The 22,788-nt window shown below is 39.9% G+C and overlaps 2 protein-coding genes and 1 non-coding gene across 23 annotated transcripts in view; 1 reads left to right on the top strand and 2 right to left on the bottom strand.

The window, feature by feature from the left end:
• Window positions 1-22,788, bottom strand: part of PTPRD (protein tyrosine phosphatase receptor type D) — a 2,536,342-nt gene that overhangs the window by 562,817 nt on the left and 1,950,737 nt on the right. Inside the window, exon 1 of one of the 21 annotated variants that reach the window (XM_059889412.1) lies at window positions 12,013-12,310. The exons of the other annotated variants lie outside the window; for them this stretch is intronic. The gene's annotated coding sequence lies outside the window, so the exon portion shown is untranslated. Of the gene's footprint in view, window positions 1-12,012; window positions 12,311-22,788 lie in introns of those variants that run through there. 21 annotated transcript variants of the gene reach the window in all.
• On the top strand, window positions 355-21,986 carry LOC132346053 (uncharacterized). The gene is made up of 3 exons (XM_059889581.1): window positions 355-366; window positions 11,776-12,272; window positions 12,696-21,986. The coding sequence occupies exons 1-3, from the start codon at window positions 355-357 to the stop codon at window positions 12,889-12,891; spliced, it is 705 nt and encodes a 234-aa protein (XP_059745564.1). The 3' UTR covers window positions 12,892-21,986.
• MIR2285BG (microRNA mir-2285bg) lies at window positions 14,870-14,928 on the bottom strand. The gene has a single exon (NR_162281.1). It is a non-coding gene; the product is annotated as a microRNA mir-2285bg (primary transcript).

Raw genomic sequence — 22,788 nt, 5'->3', positions numbered from 1 at the left:
TTAGTGAAACCTGTAAGCTTTACTGTCACGGTAACTTGAGTAGCTCTTTTTTCCACATGGCAACAGAGTGTTAGTCGTGTCTAACTCTTTGTGATCCCAAGGACTGTAACCTGCCAGGTTCCTCTGTCCAACTGCCATTCTCCAGGCAAGAATACTGAAGTGGGTAGCTACGCCTTTCAGTCTCCAATAGAAATGTACATTATGCTAGAATTAATTTTCCAAAATCTTAAGAATTCGGATCTCTGCCTATCTGTGCAAATTGTACCTGGCAGCATTTGGCTCATCCTTTCATTCCCACAATGCCTTGCATTTAGGAAAGATAAATGTACGATCCTTTAAAGAATAAACACAAAAATGGGAGAGCAGGTAAGTGTATAAAATGAGATTTCTAAGATCCTTATAGGAAAAAAAAATGCATTTCATATCCCTGTGAGACCTGTTTCTAACACTTATCACTCAAACTTTTGAGTTCTTCTGATGGCCAGTTGCCAAGAAGTCACTTCCTTTGGTGACAAAGCTCTCCTTAGGCCAGTTTCCTTTAAAGCATGGGGGAAAAAACCCACAAAATCATACACAGTGTTTAAATCCAAGTGTCCAAACAGCTCCTGTTTGCAAGTTGACATACTCCTCTCCCAGATCTCTTTGTTTAATACTGAAGTCTTAGCAGGGCCTTATGAAATCAGTGAGGCGAAATTTCTGACAGGAAATACAAGCGGTCATACAAGCCAGCTGCTTGGCCTAAAAAGATTGTCTGGCTGTGCCTTACAGACATGGCACAGACATTCATTGATAAGCTGGCACAGCTAGTCCTGTCCCCATGCCACCCAGGGAACCCATCTAAAATAAGATTAGAGGTTGCAAATCCTAGTGTTCATATAATACTGGGCAGTGGAAAATTTCCATGGCTCATCGTAAACAAGGGGCCTACGTGTGAGACATATGTCACCTTCTGAAAAATGTCAGCTTCACCGGGAGTGTTCCACACCAGCATATTTCCACACTGCAGTGCCTACTGCTCCTGCCTGTCCAAGCCGGGCTTGCCAGAACTGAGATCAATTTTATTAGATACCATTAGTCTCTGTTAGGGCGGTCATTTGAATAACAACAGATTGGCAAGTATAAAACTAAGGCACCTGTTGTACATTTGGCAGCCTCATTGAGGCCCCTTAAAAAGAAAACAAATACAAGCTACAATCATGCCAGGCAATGGCTTTTGGTTCAATAATGACCATGTGTCAGAATTAAGTGCATCTGGGAATTCCTACCACAGCCAGATGTAAAGGCAGATTTGTCTTGTCTAGTGGCATATGAGGAGATACACTCAGTATACACAGATTTCGCTTTGTCTTGGTTTGGTAGGGAGCTAGGTAAGTGGAAGTTAGCTCAAATAAACTAAAATTAATTACTTAAGCAACTGACAATATAATCATAAATAGTAAAGTTAAACATTAAACATATGGGTTGTAAGATCTGGGCTATGAGCTAGCTAACCTCTGCTTTTTCTAGGCACGTGAATTTTTTCACAAATTACTCAGTAACAATGTGCCAATATTACTAGGACACTGAGTCAGGCGGCCATGGGGTAGGTGTTAGAAATGCCATGGGGGAATGGATTTGGGCTTTGGCTTTGAGGAATTTGTAATGAATCAGACCATTAACAAGCAATTACAATGCATTATGAAAGATGCCATATGTAAAAGGCGTTTGTGTCTCTAAGTGCTAAAAGAAAGGGTATCCAGGTTTGTCAGGATGAGAAGACTTCCTGGAAGAGTTTTCAGCTCAGCTAAGCCCTGAAGGAAGAGGGGAATTAGGCAAAGATGGAAGCAGAAAGGAGTTTCCAGGAAAAGGAGAAAGCATGCTCAGAATTACACACAGAAGAATCAAAGTAGCACATCAGGCAAATAGCAAATACTTTAGTATCTGGACTGCAAGTGTGTTGGGGGTGAGGGAAAGGGAAACAGAAAAAACAATTGTGAGAATGGCAAAGTGGCAAGGGACAAGGAAGGGAGAAGGACATCAAGGGCTGAGTGACTTTTGTTGAGTATTTCAAGCTTTACTTAGAGCAGAAGGGACAGCCACTGGAGTATCTGAAGGAGAAGGGTGACATAATCAGATGTGAATTTCTTAAGGAACACGCTGGCTACAGAGCACCAAAGCAACCACACTGAGACCCCAAGTAAACACAGAGAGGTTGCAGTCTAGGCAAAAGAGGAAGAAGGCCTTGCCAGCTAACATATTAAAAGGTAGTGAATAATTTGGCTGAAAGAAAGTTAATAGTTATTTTGGCATACTGGAGTAACAAGAACTTATTTAGAGAAAACAAGTTTTAAATGATAAATTTAAAATCAAGATTTAAATAGTATATCTCTTAGGTTTTTTTGATAAAGAGAGATCAGATTCAAGGTGAGTCTAGGCAAAAGTAAAATGCAGATTCAATTCAATTGCACTTAGCCAACAATTTCTTAAATAGTACCTGGATATTTTTAACAATATTTATTGAACTTCTCACTCTTTATAACTATTAGCATCAAAAAACATTTATGAGCCTTATTATGGAAGAACCTTCACTACACAGTCCTCAAACCTTCACTACACAGTCCACACAGCTCCTGGCTCCTAACAGGTTATGTTTATAGATTAACCCACAGGAAAACATGACTAAATAGGACAGTGCATGCATGTCAGAGACCTGGGCATTTCAGAAACCTGGGCAAAGAAGACTCTTAATTGTTGACATACTGTATGAGCCATAAATGACCAAAGCATTTTTCATGTAACTTTATGTGCTATGTCTGATTTAAAACTTCAGGGTACCTTGTTGTCAGAGAAAAAAATAATTTTCCAAATCAAACAAATCAAACATCCTGTCTTGTATTATTATTTTTAAGACCATAATTAACCAGAGATAGGTTATCTGTTGCCTGATCCCCCTCCCACCAAAAAAGCTAAATTTTTATAAAGATGGGTTAAATGAGAAAAATGTTATAAACTCATCCATTACTGAACATGAAATTAACAGGTGAGTTGCAAAAAGAATATTTTAGAAGATAGTATAACTGGCAAAATTTCCCAGATACAGTTGGCAGGGTAGGCTGCCAGTAAACAGAACACATACATATCAGTCACTTGGCATAATTCCATTTCTTTGACAGGAGGCTGTTCATCAGATATCTCTGCTCAATCTATAGTTCTCTTTGTAAAAATGCTTTTGATTCCCTACCTGTTGGGCAGCTATGAAAATGCAAGCCTTTGTGATTTAAAAAAAAAAAAAAAAAACTATTCTTGGTGGAAATATTTTATTTAACCACTTCTACTCCAGGACTAACCCAAGAGCTCAGGAAGTTGTGTGACTGGCCTGAAAGCATATAATTTTAGAGCTGAAAGGCAACTGCAAAAAAAAAGAAAATTAACCAGTCCAAACCAAACAGTTTGAGTTCAAAAAAAAATTCAGTCCCAAGCAGAGAAAGAAACACAGAGACTCTCCAGAAACAATGGGAAAACCTACATAATGTTTAAGATTCTTCCTGAATTTGGTTAAGAAAGCACCGTGTTATTGCGCCTATGTGCCTGGTATATATGAAGTAGTTTAAAAAAAAAATCATATCATTCACAAGAATATATTGAGGGTTTAAGAGAGGAGTGGATAATAGTTGGGATCATAACTTAAAATCTTGGCTTTAAGTTACATCTAGCTATGCAACCCGGGCAAATACTTAACCTCTCAGGCTGTCTCTTCAATGTGCCTGCTAAGTCACTTCAGTCATGTCCAGCTCTTTATGATCCCATAGACTGTGTAGCCCGCCAGACTCCTCTGTCCATGGGATTTTCCAGGCATGAATACTGGAGTGGGTTGCCCTTTCCTCCTAAAGGGGATCATCCTGGCCCAGGGATCAAACCCACCTCTCTTAGTTCTCCTGCATTGGCAGGCAGGTTCTTTACCACCAGCGCCACCTGGGAATCTCCTCTTGAATAACTGATGATAATAAAAGCATTTGACTTAGTGTTGTTTTAGACATTAAACATGACAGTGAAAATAAAGTGCTATGCTGAACGCCTGGGACATGTAAGTGCTCAGTAAATTTTAGCAACCATCACAATTACAACTTTATATACCAATCACTATTATTGTACTTTATAAATAAAGAAAATCAAAAGAAATTAGTTTTCCACCTATCTCAATGTCCTGAGCATCATCAAAGGTTTCAACTGAATAATTATTCTTCAATGTCATGATTTCAATTAAATTCAACTCAAAATAAATTCAAAGCAAAGAACATGTAGCACTTGAGTTGAGAATCGGAAAATGAGAGAATAATTAGGAGGATTTCAACAGCTCCAAGTTAGGACAGCTGGCGAGAAGAGAAAGGGGATTCTAAGAACAGCACTGGTAGAACCAAAAAGGTACCTGCGGGCAGGGGCTCTGACACTGCAGCAGGTCAGAGCTCTTGAGGATCTGCAGAGAACAGAGGCTGGACATACAAGCTGGGATTAGACTGCAAGGGGCTTTGACTGCTTTGCTGGGAATTCAGCACTTGAGGATGCAGAGTTGAAAGCCTTAAGTTTCAGAAAGCAAAAGTTTTTAGGAAGAACTGAAAAGGAGAAAAGAGAAAATAAGGTACCAAGAAAAAAGTATGGATGAAAGATTATATTTTAGGTTTATAAAATATAGAATGTGGGACAAAGGAGAGCTTTCTACTTCTCAACTATCTAACAAGCAGATTAAAAAAAAAATTCAGATCTGGAACCCCAGAGAGAAGTTATCAATTTTATTTTCAGAGTCATCTATGCAGAAATTATTGCTTCTATGAGAAGTAGATAGGAATAGCTCATGAGACAGTATAGACAGTGATCTGAAGAGGGCTATGGATAAAACAGTAAGAGTTTAGAATGGAGATGGGACACAGAGGCCAAAGCATACAAGGGAAAGCAATGTTGATGAAGAAAGTGAGGATCAAAAAAAGGACTCAGAGACACCCTCCATCCATGAGATATTTCCAATGGAAGATGCTCCCCAAAATGCATCCCTCTAGTAAAATATTATAACTCCCTTCTTTTTCCCCCAAGAAAAATGTGAAAATCATTAGCCATTAAGTGAATTTAGAAAACTTAAGACATTTCCAGTAGATTATTTCTATTATTATCAATTAGCCTACTACTCCATTTAAATTAAGATATACAACAGAATTTATAAATAAGGATATAAAACCAAGTATCTAAAAATCACCCACTGAATTATTTCAACCAGAAAAGTCAAAATGAATAGCCATATTTTCTCTCTTAAAATCCTTTAACAGTATGTTAATTAAGTTACTAGTACAAGCAGTTCAAATATGTGTTTGCAAGAAGGCTGGGGTCTACTTGTGCAGTAAGAAACCATTAGCTCAAGCATGATATGCCCTTTCAGTTAGGGTGGAAGGAGACTGGAGGAAAAAAAAATTTTTTTAATTTTGCAAACAAATGTCTTTTGGGCCTATAATGGAACACTGGATCAGCATTTGATGTGTCTAGTCTAATTTAAATTGTACTGGCGGATCTTAGGGACAGACAGAAGGCAGTAAATTCCTATCCTCCATCAATACATTTGACCTCGGAGCAAACCCCACAACTGGCTACAGGCATTCACCATCCATCATTGCTCTTGAAACCTGATCTTTCATGGAAGGACAGCTGCGCTGGGCAAAGAGCTAAGGAGCTTTCTAAGATGCACCACCATTAAAAAAAAAAAAAAAAGGCAATTCTGTCGGTGCGGTGTTTTAATTAAAGGCTTTTCTAAACATTTCTTCCTCAAGACTTAGCTCGACATCAAATATGAAGAATCTATTAAGATATTTTTCACTTTTAAGCAAAATTCTCTCTTTGTACGTTGTAGGTAAAATCATTTCTAGCTTTTCCTTTAAAAGCTTTCTGAGATAAACAGCGTACTATGGCATACTGATGTGTACAGACTTCAAAAACGGTGCTGGACAGGAAAAGGTAATTCTAGAATCTGTAGTAATTATACCATGTACACAACAGAGTGTACACGACTCATATCCAAGTCTTCATTTTTAAATCAGGAAGCAATAATTTATAGTAGATAAAGATAGCAGAACACTATCATACAAAATCGCGTCATAGAATACAGCATGTCCATTACATCACTCCTGCATCCAGGAATTTTTTTAATTTAAAATACAAAATAAGACAAATTCTTATCTAATTGTATCTTCATCACACCTATGGCTGTTTTCTCCATGTTATGATGGTGAAACAAGACCCTAAATGTTATGTAATTTCTGCCAAGATTCCACAGAAAATAAGTGACAAAACTAAGGTATATAGTTTTTCTTGCATCAAATTCATATTTTTTTTACTGTAGTCAAAAAAAAAAGAAGCTGGTCCAGATTTTGCAATCTTTAGCATTATATTTATATACACTATACACCTACATGCTTAAACAAGATTAAATGATAACTGTTTTTCAATTATTAATAAAATCAGTATTAATATCAACCTTTTTGTTAATAAAAGGAATCCGCTTACTGAAGCTTAAAAAAGAAGTCACTTGTTACTTGGGACCCGATGATTAAAGATGACCATTTCATAGATCTGAAAGCACACTTTCCCCTAATCCTGAAGCAATACTGAGAAACACAATTTTCTAAATGCAATTCACAAATCTCAATTTAGTTAGCTACTGCTACATTAAGGAATATAGCTTGAGGACTGTCGAAAAAGACAATTAAGAATTTATAAATTCAATCAATCTCATGACCCTGACAGTTACAATGGTTAAACCCAGTAAATAGCAAAATGGTAAAGGTCACGAGGCTCCTGACATTGTTATCTGAATGTCAAAGTTAAGTCCTGCTTCTGGGCAGTGAATTCAAAGAACTAGGAGAAAACCCAGCTTCAGACAGCTGCTTTTGCTCTTATATTTCATTATAAATGCCGAAGAAGCCAAAGGGGAGCCTGCCACCTAAGAGTGGCTATTTGCAAAGGAGAGCAGAACTTGCTTGCTGCAGGTAGGAACCACAAGGACTATTCAAGTGGTCTCGATACTGTCTGTGCATGGGTGCACCTGATCTGCTGCCTCACAGACAGAATCAGCCATCTTAGCTTTCTAAATTGGCATCTCTTTCATTTAATTTACTGATCTATGACATATATGGATTTGATTTAGGGGGCAGCAGAGGTCGAAAAGCCAAGAAAAAGTTCCGTTTTGCTCTTTGTTTCTTGTAATTTTTAAAAAGTTATAGAGTAACTGACAAGTATTGATATGACCCTATTAAATATGTCAGCATCAAATAGAAAACCATGAACAGAAAGATATCGAATGTATTAGTTTCAGAGGAAGGAGGCAGGACATAGCAGACTATTTCAGTTATTCTTTCTTCCCAACAAGTTGACAGTATAACCAGACACAATATTTAAATTACCTTAATGTCTGTCTTAAGAATATCTTATAAATGTTAAGAAACTGCAAACTGCTGATTACATAAAAGCAAATGGGTGATTTATTAAAGGGAAAATGAGGGGCATAGGCCTGAAACGTAATTTTGTGAGTTACGTCTTTCAAGAATTCTATTTCATTAATGTTTCAGTCATGCACCACTGTCATGACTCTATTATTTAGGTTATATTAGGTCAGAGACCTCTATAATGTATAAGCGTTTGCTCTTTAACCTCCCAAGACTTATGACGTAAAGAAAACAGTAAACTTCTACATCTGAGGCTACAATTTCATATAATGAACAATCAGCAGGCACAGACCACTTATTCTTTTAGCTATCTTTCTTAGGGGCTTGACTGTGGAGAGCTGGAAACACTTTTTTATTTTTAAATTAGGGGTGGGAGAATTTGGACACTATAAATTGTCAAAACAAAGGCAAGCCACACATGGCATTTTAATAAGTGTTACCAGCTACTAATTAGAAGCAAATGAAATTATCCATACAGAAAACATATCCCCAAACCTATCCTTTGGTGGAAATGTCACTGTGCCATGATATTATGGAAGCTTAAACAAGGGATGTTTGTTGCAGTGAAATTTACTGATAATTCCCTCCTAAGTAATCTTCCTCCACATTCTCAGGTTTCTTCTGTTGATGTGTTATATAGGAATCCTCAATCTTGTAGCTCACGGAAAAAACAACTCTTTGCAAATCATTGATAATGTAAAAATTCTTTAAACGCTGATTTTGCTTGCAGCTGCAAGTTGTCTTTATGCCATCACAAGTAAGTAGCTTTCTTTAAAGATTTTTCCAAGAAATCAAACAGTACAAAGAACTGAAAAATAACTCCATAAGGCAAAAACACACTGAGTAGGCCTCACTTAAAATATAACTCATTTACTCAAACTAATCTTTTCAATCAAAAACTACTGGCCCTTTAAGAAAACAGGAAAAAAAAAAAAAATAGTCTCTGAATACTCTGGAAAACTGAATAATTATATCTTTCTATTTAGCATTTCATATATTCATGCTTATAAAATGAATCCTAAAAGTGTACTTTGTGGCTTCTAAGTTGAATATATTACATTCAAGGTAAAGTTTATTTTCGTGATGACCAGAAACTTTGGGAAAAGGGCACCTATGATCAAAGATTAAAAGTATATTTAAAGATGTGAGCCTAAAAGTTTGATGCTCTCAGAATCATAAATTAGAGCATATACATACTTCAACTCTCCGACTACCCACAAATACACACTGAAAGGGTATTTTTAAAGCCAAATCACCTTGAGAAATCCATCACTCCTGAAATGGCACTTTTAATACGTAATTGTGTTAATGAATTCTTATTTATCCATAGAATCCTTTTAAAAATAGAAATGTTCAATGACTTGATAAATCAAGTTTGGTCTGAAGGATATTCAATATGCAAATACTTACAGTGTGCTCTTTTACAAATAGTCACCCTTGTCAGTTTGAAAAACTGAAAATCAACAGAAGAACAGTGTAAGTATACTTGACCTTATTGCCTAATGTCTATCAAGATTGCCACAGCTGGTCGATTTCAAATTTGTGAAACTGACACTTAAAAATGTACTGTGCATCCCCGGCGCAGGTCCTCAAGTGCTGACTAAACTGTAGTCACAGCCTCAGATTCTCCTTCCACACAACTTGCACAGCACTTACAAAGCCAGTTTAATCACACCATCAATCCATGACTACACATTCCTTAAAGTAATTCTGCTTCCTTTCTCTTTTAACCTTGCATTATGCAAATAACATCCTTTTCCAGTCCAATAAGAAAAACTTCTTAACGTTCCTATTTGTTTATCCTTGACATACACTGAGAACTAGGATCACATATGAATTTGCAGAAATACCTCTCCAATGTTCCACACACACTGTGAAAAGTCATCCTTGCACCACCATAGTGTAATGCTCTAAACAATATTCTTGAAAAACCCTTCAATCAATGTCTATGACTAACATCAGAGCATGAGTTAATAGGTTAAAAAGACAAAACAAAAACACAGGGGACTGCCTACCTGATTCTTTTTAAATGTTTCTCTAGGAAGGGTTTTCTTATGCCATACCAGGCTATCTCCTGGATATAAGAACAGTTATACAGGCCCCTAGTGGTTTAGCAAATAGCAGCAGATGAGGGGATTCCAATTCTTAGTTCTGGACTTTGAGATATTCTGACTATAAATGAATGTCAATCTTAAAAGGAAAATCAAATCATTGTATTTAATACTTTAAGCAGTTTTGCTTTTATGATTATCCACTGAAATACATATATATTAAAATACAGCACTGCATTTCATTACTTTAGCAACTACAACTGCACTGATCTAAGAAGAATTTGTTACATAACCTCCACAATAAAATATTTAATTCATTCACCTCTTTGCATGTCATTACAAAAGTAATATATTACTCATACATTAAAATATATTTGAGAGACACTTTTCCTCTTTGAATCTTATTTCTATTATACTAGTATTACTGAGAGCTCTAAGAACAGATTATTTCTATGTAAAGTGCTCACTATTTAAAATGAAATATAGATACAAATTGAATGCCACTTTTAAAATAGTAGAAATCTAAAATAAATGTGCTTCCCAACAAACAAAACCAGTGTTTTATAAACAAAGCCAGTGATAAAACTTACATTAGAGTGCACCTATTTTTAAAAATCTACAATTAATAACACCACTTAATCCTCATCCCCTAGCTGCCTTTCCTTTAAAAAAGAAAATTCTAGGCAGGCATTTTTACAGCTTTTAGCAATTTTTAACCGGACACAGTCTGACAGCTGAATTCATAGAACTGACCAGCTTGTCAATTTCACACTTTGAAAGTACAATAATAGCTGATAGCATGAGGGTGAATATAAGAAATCTGTCACAGAATTGCTAGCTCCATTGAAAAGCAAAGTATAGTATATAATTATGGGAGGTGGGAGGTAGGAAAATTTTCCTTCAATTGTCCATTTTGGAGATCTGTTTCAAGAATTCGGACATTGAGCATTGAAATTGTATTCTCTCTTTGCTAAGCTAATAACGTAACATCCATCTGTGGCATATAAAATGTTTTCTAAATACCTATAATATCTATTAAGCTTTGTCCTGGATATCATCATATTAACAACATGAGAATCTTTAAGTTGGTATCACTTAAATATTCCTTTAACTCAGAATATTTCAAATCTTGGCAGTAGATCACCCTGGTTTTACTCAAGTTGAGTAGTGAGTGTGTATACTTTGAAACAGAGATAGAATAGCCAAAATGGTTAGAAGTATCAGTGGTTGGACTAACTCCCCATATGTGTGCTACAGTATGGTTGGAAAGAACACACCAAAAGGAAAGGTCCACGTTTGAAGCTCTGGAAGTTCCAGCAGCGAATCTATCTCAAGTCACAAGCAGCCACTAGTCTCTGACAGGCTCAAAATGTGTGTGCTCTGCTCTAAGTCACTGGTACTATGACTGTGGGCATGTTAAAAAAAAGAGAGGGGGGGGAGAAAAAAAGTTTAAGAGAAAATTCCTGACTCCCTCAGGAATCTTCCTGGAGGTTTAAGGCATCCTGCAAAGTGTAAGCTGGTCTGGGGATCACTGTTGGAAAACAGAGGAGACATCAGACAAGTCATGTACTGGGAAGCAAGCTGGAAACAATACAAATGAATTGTGATCATCCAGGTTTTGGCGAATGGAACAATACTGGAGCACCCAATTAATGAAAGCCAAGCTCACCGTGCCCAAGATTTTTTTTTTTTTTTAATCATAAGAAAAGTGACTTAATTTGTTAATGCTTCTAAAAGAAAATCAACCTCACACATGAACGATTCAAGTTTTTTACATACCAATGTGAAAGCTACAATAAATAGGAAAGCAAAGAACATTTGGTTTGTTCTTGGTTTTCTTTTCAAATTGTTTCCTACAACTTGGACTTATTATAAATTCTAGTTGCCTTCCCCATGGAATGAGTGTGTAAGAAGGGCAGATCGCCAAAGCAAAACTATGAGCTTTGATCCTGCCACGGAAAGGTCTCCAAAACAGTCCCCCTCCTCTTTGGCAGCCGCGTAGACTTTCATTCCTGCTATTTCTCCTTCTCCCCAGTAGTTCAGAGGAAAGAAAGAAAAAGAAATCGCCCCCTCTCCGAACCAGCCTTCCTTAAAACAGTACTCACTGCCTCTTAAAAAAAAAAAAAAAAATTGCGGTGGGTGGCAGAATCTCTGGGTAGGGTCGTACTGCCCCGCCGCTCCACCATTTCCCCAATATTACGCCCATCCCAGGAGGAGAAAGCGGGGATGGCACAAACACAGACTCAAACACCCTCATTCTCTAGAACTGCCACTCTCCCAGGTCTGAGGTTTTAAGCGAGAAACGAACCGTGCAGGGGAGGACCTCTGCCCAAGGAGGTTCAGAAGAGCAAACTGTTCGCTCCAGTGCCGGGGCGCCGGGCTCGCAGACGCGGGAGAGTGTAGCTCCGGTCCCCGAAGCGCGGGCTGCGGGAGCCTGGCTCTGGCGAGCGCAGACCCCAGACGACTCAGGGGGGCGGACCGGGTCAGCTCGGAGGACTCACCTGGTCATGTTGGCTCCGGGCAGCCGCCGCCACCGCCTCTCGCGCCGCCACCAGCACTTTCCTCCAGCGCCTTCGCCCCCCGCCACGGCCGCGCAGCCCGCGCCTGCCCCAGCCGCCGGAGTCCGGGCGGCCGATTTAATCCCGCGCAGCTGCGGCCCCCGCCGCGGGAGCACCCCCAGTGACTGCCGCCGCCGCCGCCTCCGCCCGGTCCTCGCGCGGCCAGCCCAGTCCAGAGCGAGGAAGTGGAGGAGAGTCTGCGAGTGAGTCCAAAACCCCGAAATCCAGCATCCAGAGGAGCGCGTCCCCCCGCCCTCCCTCCACCCCTACCCCCTTCTTCTCCTCCTCCTCCTCCGCCTCCTCCTCCTCTTCCCGGGCCGTCCTCCCGGCCCTTCTGAGCCCGCGGCTTCCGCGGCGGTTTCTCCTCCTCCCGCTCCTCCTGCTCGCCCTGCGCTCGCCTCTCCGGCCGCCGCCGCCGCTGTGTGTCTCCTCCTCCTCCCGCTCCTCGACGCTCCGCCGCTCGCGGCTGGGGGGTCCGGGGCGGCGGAGCCTCTCCTCCCTCCGCCTCTCCTGTTTCCTCCTTCCCGGTGCTGCTTCTTTTAAAGAGGATTCTTTGGCCACAAATAGCAACTCGGCTGCCCCCCTCAACGCCTCCCTGTCCTTCTTTAATTCCCCCCCCCCAAAAGTGAAGCGCACTCGAGAGGTAACCAGAAACTGATGCCGGCGGGGGAGGGGGTTGAGAGGCGGCGAGGCGACGCCTGGAGACCGGCCCGCGCGGAGTCAAGGGCCAAGAGAGGGGACGGCCAGTCCAGCTCAGTCCTCGGACCTGGCTTGAAGCTGAAGGCTACGGTTGAAGGCGAGGTGGTTTGGAGGGGAAATTAAATGAAAAAATCTCGGGAAAGTGATTGGAAAAGCTCCTCTCTTTGTTTCCTTCTCTGGGTGATTTCGAAAATCCTCGTAACGTGCTGGGGATCCCACGGAATCGCGGTGCCCCAGCGCTGAGGGATTGTGCGTGCGCGTTGCCAGCGCGAGAGTGTGAGTATGGGTGCGCCCGGGCGAGGGGAGGGCCAAGCCCGCTGCGCCCACTGGCGAATCCCTGAATCTGGACCACTGACCCACTGAAAGGGCCAGAGAGCTGGACCGCGAAGGAAGGAGGCAGGAGAGCTGGGAGAAGGAGGCGCGCAACACACATACACAAACACACACACACACACACACTTGCAGAGGAGGGGGCTGGGTGACGTCACTTCCCAGCATCCATCCACCAGGCCAGAAAAGACCCCCTCTAACAAATTCACTCATCTCCTAAGAGCTGCACACCCGGTGCTGCTGCTCTAGGTCCTGGCACAAGGGAGGAAAGATGCTGGTCGCATCCCATTCAAAGCAGCGATAACAATATAAGGCGCGGGCGGTGATGAGATGGTTTGTGTCTACAACCCCAGTTCACCTTTGTAGCTTCCATTCAGGGATGTTTGGTGGATCCACTTTGGAATCAGAGAGAAAGGGAAGTATCGAATCAGTCTTAGTGGAATAACTCGTTTGCTTCCATGCTACTTGCTTTTATGATGTTGATAACGCAGTACTCCCCAGCTTGTCTGAAGGACACCATGTAACCCTCTGCCTAGACATGCGCTCAGTTGTGGGGCTACACAGGCTTCATCAACAGAACACACTGTATGGACTGTTAGCTGAAGAGGCACCTTTTTACCTTCTTTACTCCTCAAGGATCTCCAGCAAGTGCAAAAAGTCAGCAGCTGGAAGCCACCATTGGCAACTGGCCTACCAAAATTTTAATAGAAACTTGGTCAGAAAGGTTAAAGGAAAGTCAAGGTTTCCAGTCACCTGCCTTGCTCACTGTGTGGTCAAGGCAGCATATACACATAATACTTATTCCTGTAGGCCGTAGGCAGTCTTTGAAAGACCAAAGGTAAGCCAACTCCTTAGACTGAATCAGCCTAATGATTCAGCTGCTGTCTCAAGCTGCCATTTGTTCCCACTCTTCGTATGTTGTACACCTGAAAGCCACTGAAGGATTGGTCAGTAATCCTCTGCCCCCTTTGTGCTCTAGAAAGAAATCACACGTTTTTGAAAGGCTTCTTGCTAAATGAAGTTCAGTTTTCCAGCAATTTGTGGGGCAAGGGGGAGTATCATCCTAGCGTGACTATTCCTTGTTCTTTTTTTAAATGGTTAGCCTTACAGTCAGAATGAAGAAGACAGCTATTCCTGAGTAAGCCTCCAGAACTTTCTGATAAACCAAGGAACTGAAAGGCTGAGCAGGTTTGCTGAACACCTGCTCCTTATACCCTAAGGATGAATTCAGAAAGTGGAGCCTCTGCACAGGTGATTCTCATTGAAGGTATAAACTCAAACTTGGCTTTCTCATTGAAAACCAGTGAGGCCCACTTTCCTCTTGCAAAGTTGGGTGTTAGATGAACAAACAGAAAGTTTTTCAGAACCCTGGTATTTCCTCTGCTGTTGTCTTTGAAGGAGAGACACATATCCAGTTACCTCATTTAAGAAGATCTGACTAGTTCTGACCTTATTTGAGATCCTGGCTGGGAAGTCTGATTGCTGTCAAAGAAGAAATAGTATCAATATATTCCATTCATAGCAAGTTAGATAGGCTAGAGAACTCAGTGATGCTGGTTACCAAGGTGAGCAACAAGCAAAAAGAAAAGGGATGCAGAAATCAGGGGAGACAGGGCAGTGTAAGTAAATGACACAAGCCCAAGGACCCAACTTCCCTGACACCATGAGGTCCTCAATGTTCCTGTCGCACTACAACCAAACATCCTGGAGAAGAAAAGTAGCAATGAAAGGAAGGGACTAGAGAGTCTGAGCTATTTTGTATTGGGTTGGTCAAAAAGTTCGTTCGGGTTTCCCCTGTAACATCTTACAGAAAAACCCAAGCAAACTTTTTGGCCAACCCAATACAAAAGAGTATTGTTCAGGGTGATATGAGAGAGAGCATGCACAGGTAGAAGAGCTAAGCTCCCTCTGTACATCTAAGTCATGTTGGGAATAAGACTGCAGCCCCATATACACATATTAACATATTCAGATAAGATTGTAACAAAATAGCTCCCTGTGGCATCTACTACAGTATAGTAGAGAGTTTACCATTTGGAGCTTTGAGGTCAAAAGGCATCAGAGGGGGACTAATATCACCTAATTTTACAAGTAAGGAAACTGAGTCCCGGAGAGTTTAAGGTGACCCAACTATTGGTTGGCAGAAGGAGAACAAAACCCCAGATGGCATCGTCCAGTGTCCCCACCCCCTCAGCTACTCCTAATTGCCGCCCAGTTCTGGATGCAAGAAGCCAGCTTTCAGCTTATCAGTGAGCAATAAATACAGAATATTTTAAAACTATAAATACTTCCACGAAGGAATGGTACTAGACATTTCCTTAGTTCCTTTCTAGCTCTCACATTCTTTGATGAACAGCACACAGAAGCTTTGCTATAGCACAACCCCCTCTAGTGCATAATTCAGCATACGATGAGTATGAGTCTGTTTTGGACCCCATCCAAGGAAGTTAATTCCTAGAAGTACTGGGAAGATTTTATTCTTATCCATCATGAAGCATCCTAAAAAGGCTGAAAATAATGTTTAAGGACAATAACAGTAATCACTTGTATTATGTACTAAACATCATGCTATCCCACTGTTTTTCAAAAGGCACATCATGACCTTTTCTGGGTCATGAATCTAGTGTGTCGTGAAACATTTTTTAAATGAAAGTAGGAAAGAAAGAAGAGTGCATTATCTCTATTAAATATTGTTTTGTAAAACTTTTGGTCCCATCATGTGGCTAGTGATTAAAAGAAAAAGTTTCAAAACCTCCAATCTTAACAACTGCCCTGTTACTTAAGTATCATTAGCCCCACTGTATAACTGAGGAAACAGAAGCCAAGGGTATAAGTAATTCGGCCAATCTGACACAGCTAGTGAGTGGCCAAGCTAGAACTTAGAAACAACTGTTCTACTTCAAAATTTTGTGTTTTTACTTTATTCTGATTATAAATTATTATCCAAGGAACTGCATTAATTGTTGCTGGTCATATTTCCTTTGTGAAGACTACAGTGATCTGTAGTAAATCCAGGTAGAGTGGAGAAATATGACATAGGTTCAAATGGCATGTTCTGAAGACACTAAACCCTTTCCTAAGGCACTGAAATGAGTATTTGAGACCTCTTCCTGTAGGTGCTAGTTATGCCTAATATATTTCATTAATTTGCTGCTAAATGCACACATGGAATAACAATTAATGGTTTTAATCCTCAAATAACTTAAATATTAATCTCTACAAGTGTTAAACTGTTTACGAGAGCTTTCCAAATTTAATTCATGTGGCATTTCTCAGTAGCTTATTTATTGATCAAACACAGACCTGGCACATGAGAAAGATAATATAGCCACTAGGGAAGTCCATGAATACTGGAGTGGGTAGCCTATCCCTTCTCCAGCAGACCTTCCTGACCGCAGGAATCAAACCAGGGTCTCTCGCATTGCAGGTGGATTCTTTACCAACTGAGCTACCAAGGAAGCCCCATATACAAAACACAGTCCCTAAACTAAACAATATTTCTATTCATTTCAGAACACAAGATATACAAGTATAAAGTATTCAGACGACACTATAATTCTACCTAAACTGTGAAGAAGAAAGGAAGAAAACTCAGACGCCATGCTACTATTTTTGACTTACATGGAGAATCTATAGACCATTATCACTGCAGGATTAGGTGCTGTTATTCCCATTCCTCAGATTGAAAGCTCAAACTCGTAAGTAGGAGCTGATCAAAATGAGCCTCTAATCCTGATCCTTTTGATTTCACTACCTAAAGTCTAAAGTCTCTTTACAAACAGGTGGGCTTCCAGAAGACAAAGAGGTGGTTAGAGACGTTGAGACATGCTATGCAAACATTCCAGCTTTTCTCCATATGAAGGAAATGTACTTTCTTTTTCTCCAAGGCAGCATTTCCTGTTGCTGTCAGGCAGCAATGTTCTCTTTAAAAACTCCACATCTTTCTCTAAAGACAGGCCTAGAAAAGCCAGGCCTCTCTCCTCACTGTTCAGTCTGCATTTCACCCTCACCTGCTGTGTGTAGAGGACGTTATGGTACGATGCTATTTTCCATTGGCTCTGCTACTGGAGATTACAGCATGCGACTGTGACAAATGGATATTCCCATTAAATTCTTTAGTAGAGTGGGGCATTCCATTAACCACTGGCACTATCCCAACCCAAGTGAAACATTGGGTCATTTTTTTTCTTGTGAGCAAGAAGTGAAGGAGGAAAACAAAGGATAGACTCTAATTACCTTTCCTATTTTTTTGTGTTGCATGCATTATGATAGCCGTATATTACAATTATTTATAATTAATATATGACAAGCTGTCAGCTAAAATTTAACAGGTGATTTGTCAAGAAGTTGCATTAATTCATACATGAAGCTGTGGATTTCAGTATCTCCAGCAATAAAAGTGTGTTTCGGTTTTGTTGACTTAAACTATTGTGTTTAAATATTGTGTTTAAATATTCGAAGGCCACCTCTCTATATATGTGCAGCATCTTTAAAAAGACAACACATGCTAACACAAATGGGTAATTTGTTAGTAATTTTAAGGAATAAGCACATTCTTCTGAGACTTTAACCTTTAAATGCTAATGTTTTCACTGAAGAAATTAATTGCCTTGTGTTTATTTTGAAATTTTAAACTTTATGATTTGTACACATTTTCAAACGGTGTCTTTGGTAGTAAAGGTAAAGCTGAATGGTGAGAAAAGTAATTGCCATGACTTATGTTCCATTTAGGGTTTGTATCTTACACTAGGGAATTCTGAAAATAAAGACTATTTTAAAATACAAAAAAAAAAGATTAAGAAGTCACCAGAAAGCCAGTAATTAATCACCAATGAGGGGGAAATCTAGGGAGACCAAAAACTGATGGAGCAACCTCTATTTTGCTGAATGGCACAAGAATGGGGCAAGAATGGAAATGAATCACCAAGATTTCTTGGGAGTGATAACAAAATTTTTTAAAAAGAGAAACAGTTTGGTTTCAATATCAACGTCATGGGACCTAACCTGGAAATGACGTTAAATTCTGAAGCTACAGTTTTATTATTGGGTCCCTGGCCAACCAAAGTTGGTATTGTGTAGGCGAATGACAGAAAAATGAAGCTGCATTTGTTTAACATTTATTGTGCACAAGGCTGACTTTTATCTGTCAAGACTAGAACTTGCTGCGGGATGTTAATGACTCACAATCCGCTACTGTATTAAATAAAGAATGTGCTTTGAGACTCAGTGGTTGGAGAGAGAGAAAAAAAGATTAAAACCAAGAGGGTAAAACCCAAAGTGCAGTAGCTTTTCAATGTGAGTAAGACTTCTGTGCCCACAAACCAAATTCACTCTTCACGGTTTTACCTAGAAAACCATGCAGAGTCACAAAGTTGTTTGTAAAGGGTCTTTCAAATGAGGTTTCAGAAAGTGATTTTCAGAAACTCACTCAGAAGCAAAACACCACAAGTTGAATTCCATGGGAGTATACCTCTTCACCGGAGAAGGCGATGGCACCCCACTCCAGTACTCTTCCCTGGAAAATCTCATGGACGGAGGAGCCTGGTGGGTTGCAGTCCATGGGGTCACTAAGAGTCAGACACGACTGAGCGACTTCACTTTCACTTTTCACTTTCATGCATTGGAGAAGGAAATGGCAACCCACTCCAGTGTTCTTGCCTGAAGAATCCCAGGGACGGGGGAGCCTGGAGGGTGCCGTCTATGAGGTCACACAGAGTCGGACACAACTGAAGCGACTTAGCAGCAGCAGCAGCATACCTCTTCACAGGCTGTGAATTATAAATGACTGTGACAAACCAGAGCTTTTATTCCTCGATCGGGACCCCAGTTACCAGATTTCACCTTGCTTCCCAGCATAACTGTGGATGTTTCTGAAGAAATTCAGGAGCAATTTTCAAGACAATGAACACAGCAAAGACATTAAGATGACTGTTTTTCAGCCACTTTTCAAAGCTTTCTCTATCTTCATCGTATACTTCATTATGCCACTTAACAATTTCTACTGGATGCATCCATACTTGGGATAATATTCTTTTTAGTTGTTTGACAGCAGATTCATGTCTGACTGGAGCCAAAGCTCTTATCATAGAACTTTCAACTCTCTATGTACTCTATAAATATTTGAGAAAATAAAGGAAATGAAGGATGAAGCTAGGAAGAGAAAGAGGAAATGAATTGGTTGTCAATTAGTCTTTCCTTGAGAAACATCACTTTACTTATAAAGCTTCCTGTAGTTCACTTAAAAAGAATGAATTTGTCCCGCCTCTGGTCTCACATTCTTTTTCTTATTTCCTGTTTCTCTGTATTTTGTATGTGTATATTTGCACCGTATTAATCTCTAAACATCTCCACACTCATATTTCACCATCAACAAGCGAGAAGCTGAACTATAAGCAAATCTCAAGACCTCTGCTGAATGACTCGATGGAAGGTAACATGGGCTTAGATATCCCTGAGGCTGGTCAGATGTTACCCTCACAGTCCCTCTTACTGGGCCTGTGCTGAAAGGTAAAAATAACTGTTGAGTTAGGCCTCACTAACTAAAAGATACCACAAAATGTCACAAATAAATAATAGTAGAATCTGAACAGGAGTGGATGGATTCATAGTGCCACAGAATTCTTAACAAGAGTAATTACAAACTTTCATGGCTTCCTACTAGATGTCAGTATAACTGATCAATCAGTAGAATGAAAATCCTTCATACCTCTGATTGGTACTGAACTTTTCATTTCTAACTAGATACACTTCTATTAGGCAGATCAAGCATTCATTTATCTCTAAATATTCTTTTCCTGTATCATCATCTATTATTCCAAAACATCCTGATTTTCAAAACTCATTGATCACATCTCCAAGATTACTGCTCTTGCTGCTAAATCATATCAGTCATGTCCAACTCTGTGCGACCCCATAGACAGCAGCCCACCAGGCTCCGCTGTCCCTGGGATTTTCCAGGCAAGAACACTTTCCTTCTCCAGTGCATGAAAGAGAAAAGTGAAAGTGAAGTTGCTTAGTCGTGTCCGACTCTTTGCCACCCCATGGACTGTAGCCTACCAGACTCCTCCGTCCGTGGGATTTCCTAGGCAAGAGTACTGGAGTGGGTTGCCATTGCCAAGATTACTAGTAACACTAAACAGGTCCAGCAGAAATTTAAACAGGCAAAACAAAAACTATTATTTCCCATATGTATGATTGCTTTAAATCATCAAGTCAGTGCTTATTTTATAAATATAGAAAAATCATTCTTGGTTAGTTATTATCTATTTTTTAATTTTTAAAGGTCACATTTTGTTTCCTTTTCTTACCACCAAAACCCATTTTTCTAATACAAATGGCTCTTTTTTTGGACTCGTACAATAATCTTTTGTATATTCTTCTGCTCCTAATGTTTTTCTTATTGGCCCCAATCTATTCTCCATTGTGCTGCCCAATTAATTTTAATAGAGCACAAGTTTAATTATATAAATTCTATGCTCAAAAAAAAACAAAAAACAAAAAACCCAAAAATCTCAGTGGTTCAGGACTATTGACCAACCTAAGCAGAAATATTCTAACAGCATTGGAAGGCCACCACAAATGGAATGCTACCCGACTCATTTTTCCATTTTAAATTTCCACTGCTTTACTACCAATACCTTAAACTCCAGAATTGTCTGAACAAAATTGTACATTTTTCTTACTCAAGTTTCTTATGATTGCCTACATGTTGAACTCCTGCCCAGCCTTTAAGGGCCATCTCATCAAATCTCATCAACTAGCTGGGCATTTCTTATCTCCCTGATTCTTCTACCCAGGCATGAGTACTACTTCATCTAAAACATCTGATTCTTTGGGTTTCCCTAGAACATTTTTTCTCTATTGCATTAATTCACTATGCTGGATTCTAAACTCACATGGTAATAAACGTGTGTATTTATTCATTTAAAAAAATCTGATTCTTTGAATTTCTCTTGTGCTAAATAAACAGTCTACTGAAGTAAGATGATAGATCACAGAAAGCACTCATGCCCAAGATGTGTTTCATGGCTTATTTAATTGGTATCTATCAGTGATTGGAACCGTAATGAGAATGCACTGGACAGAGTCAGTGGGAAATTACATGAACTTATGTCTAATCACACCTTGAAAATTCTTTTGCCAGGTGACTATGTTTAGGAAGAGAACAATGAAATTCCAAAAATTCTGAGTTAAGATGAATATGAGGAGCTGAAGACAATGGAAACTTTTAACTCTTTTTTTCTCTCTCCCTTTCTTCTCTTTCCTTTATCCCTTCGTTCATCCCTCCCTCCTTTCCCTCTCTCTCTCCCTCTCTCTTCCACTTAGCTTTGCTCATTATTCATGCCAGGAGATAAACAAAACTGAGACTATTAACAATCTTTGACCTGGAGAAGCACAGAAGCAAATCAAGTCAGGCAGGAGCTTTTCTCTGTCTTTCCTTTGACAAAGAAATGTGTGAGACATCTAGAAGCCATCCTGAAATGGACCCTTGGCACCCATGCTTTCTCCACCAGAAGAACCCCCTGCCTGGTGGCAGGCTCTAGGAAATATCCTTTCCTTGCATCAAGTGGGCTTCCCTGGTGGCTGAGATGGTAAAGAATCCTCCTGCAGTACAGGAGACTTGGGTTCCATACCTGGGTTGGGAAGATCCCCTGGAGGAGGGCATTGGCAACCCACTCCAGTATTCTTGCCTGGAGAATCCCCATGGACAGAGGAGCCTGATGGGCTACAGTCCATGGGATCACAAAGAGTTGGACACAACTGAGCAACTAAGCGCAGCACACACCAAGTAGAGGAAAGAAAGAACATGGCACCTGTATTGTTTCTGTATTGTTTTTCCTTTTTATTCCTGCACTGCCCCAAAGCAGACTGTGTTCCCAGACTGTGCATATCAGAACTGCTCAATTTGGTCAGTTAGGCTGGGGAAAGAAGAGAAAGTAGAGCAAATGCTGAAAGCTGTATTTCGTCCATGATTCAGTCCTTTCTGTGTCATCCATAACACACCTGCCTTTTATTAAAGTTATATTTATACTTGTTTTTCTCATTCCTTCCCTGTGCCTCTGCCACAAGCAAACCCTTGGTATGTTTTCAGATGGCAAGAGTATAAAATCTTTAAGAGAGAGACTGGGCCTTAATCATCCGTGTGTCCCTTGTATACCTGCAGAAGGTCCTATACAAAGAGGGCAAGAGAGAATGCTATTGAATTTTTCAGAAATCTAGTGTTTTCTCTGAAATGAATCTAAACTCTACTGGGCACAAACATATCCCAGTTTTTCCAGTTTAATATATTACATCATGTTGTCTCCAGAGAGTATACTTGCATTTATCAGAACACAAGTCTAAATGTTGAGAGTGTTGAACCCTTAGAATGCTGGGTCCCACCTCTGGCTATACATTAGAATCACCTGGAAAACTTAAACCATATGCCCAGAGTCAACTCATATGATCTGAATTGGATTGTTTGAGAATGGGGCATTAGTGTAATTAAAAAAAAAACTTCCCAAGTGATTCAAATGTTAACCAAGGTAAAGTAACATTGCTTTACAACTCTAGGAAACACAATTTGAAAAACACTAGACTAGTTTTTCTAAGCTATTTCCCAGCTCCAGGATTTTTTGTGAAAGCACTTTTATAAGTGAAAAAGAAATGTCTGCTTAATTAGATTCCATTTTTAAGTAGTAACTACAAATG

The sequence above is a fragment of the Bos taurus genome, chromosome 8 (assembly GCF_002263795.3).
Source record: "Bos taurus isolate L1 Dominette 01449 registration number 42190680 breed Hereford chromosome 8, ARS-UCD2.0, whole genome shotgun sequence".
Classification (NCBI taxonomy): Eukaryota; Metazoa; Chordata; class Mammalia; order Artiodactyla; family Bovidae; genus Bos; species Bos taurus.
Note: the sequence above shows the minus strand (reverse complement) of the source record. Positions and strands in the feature narration are given on the sequence as shown.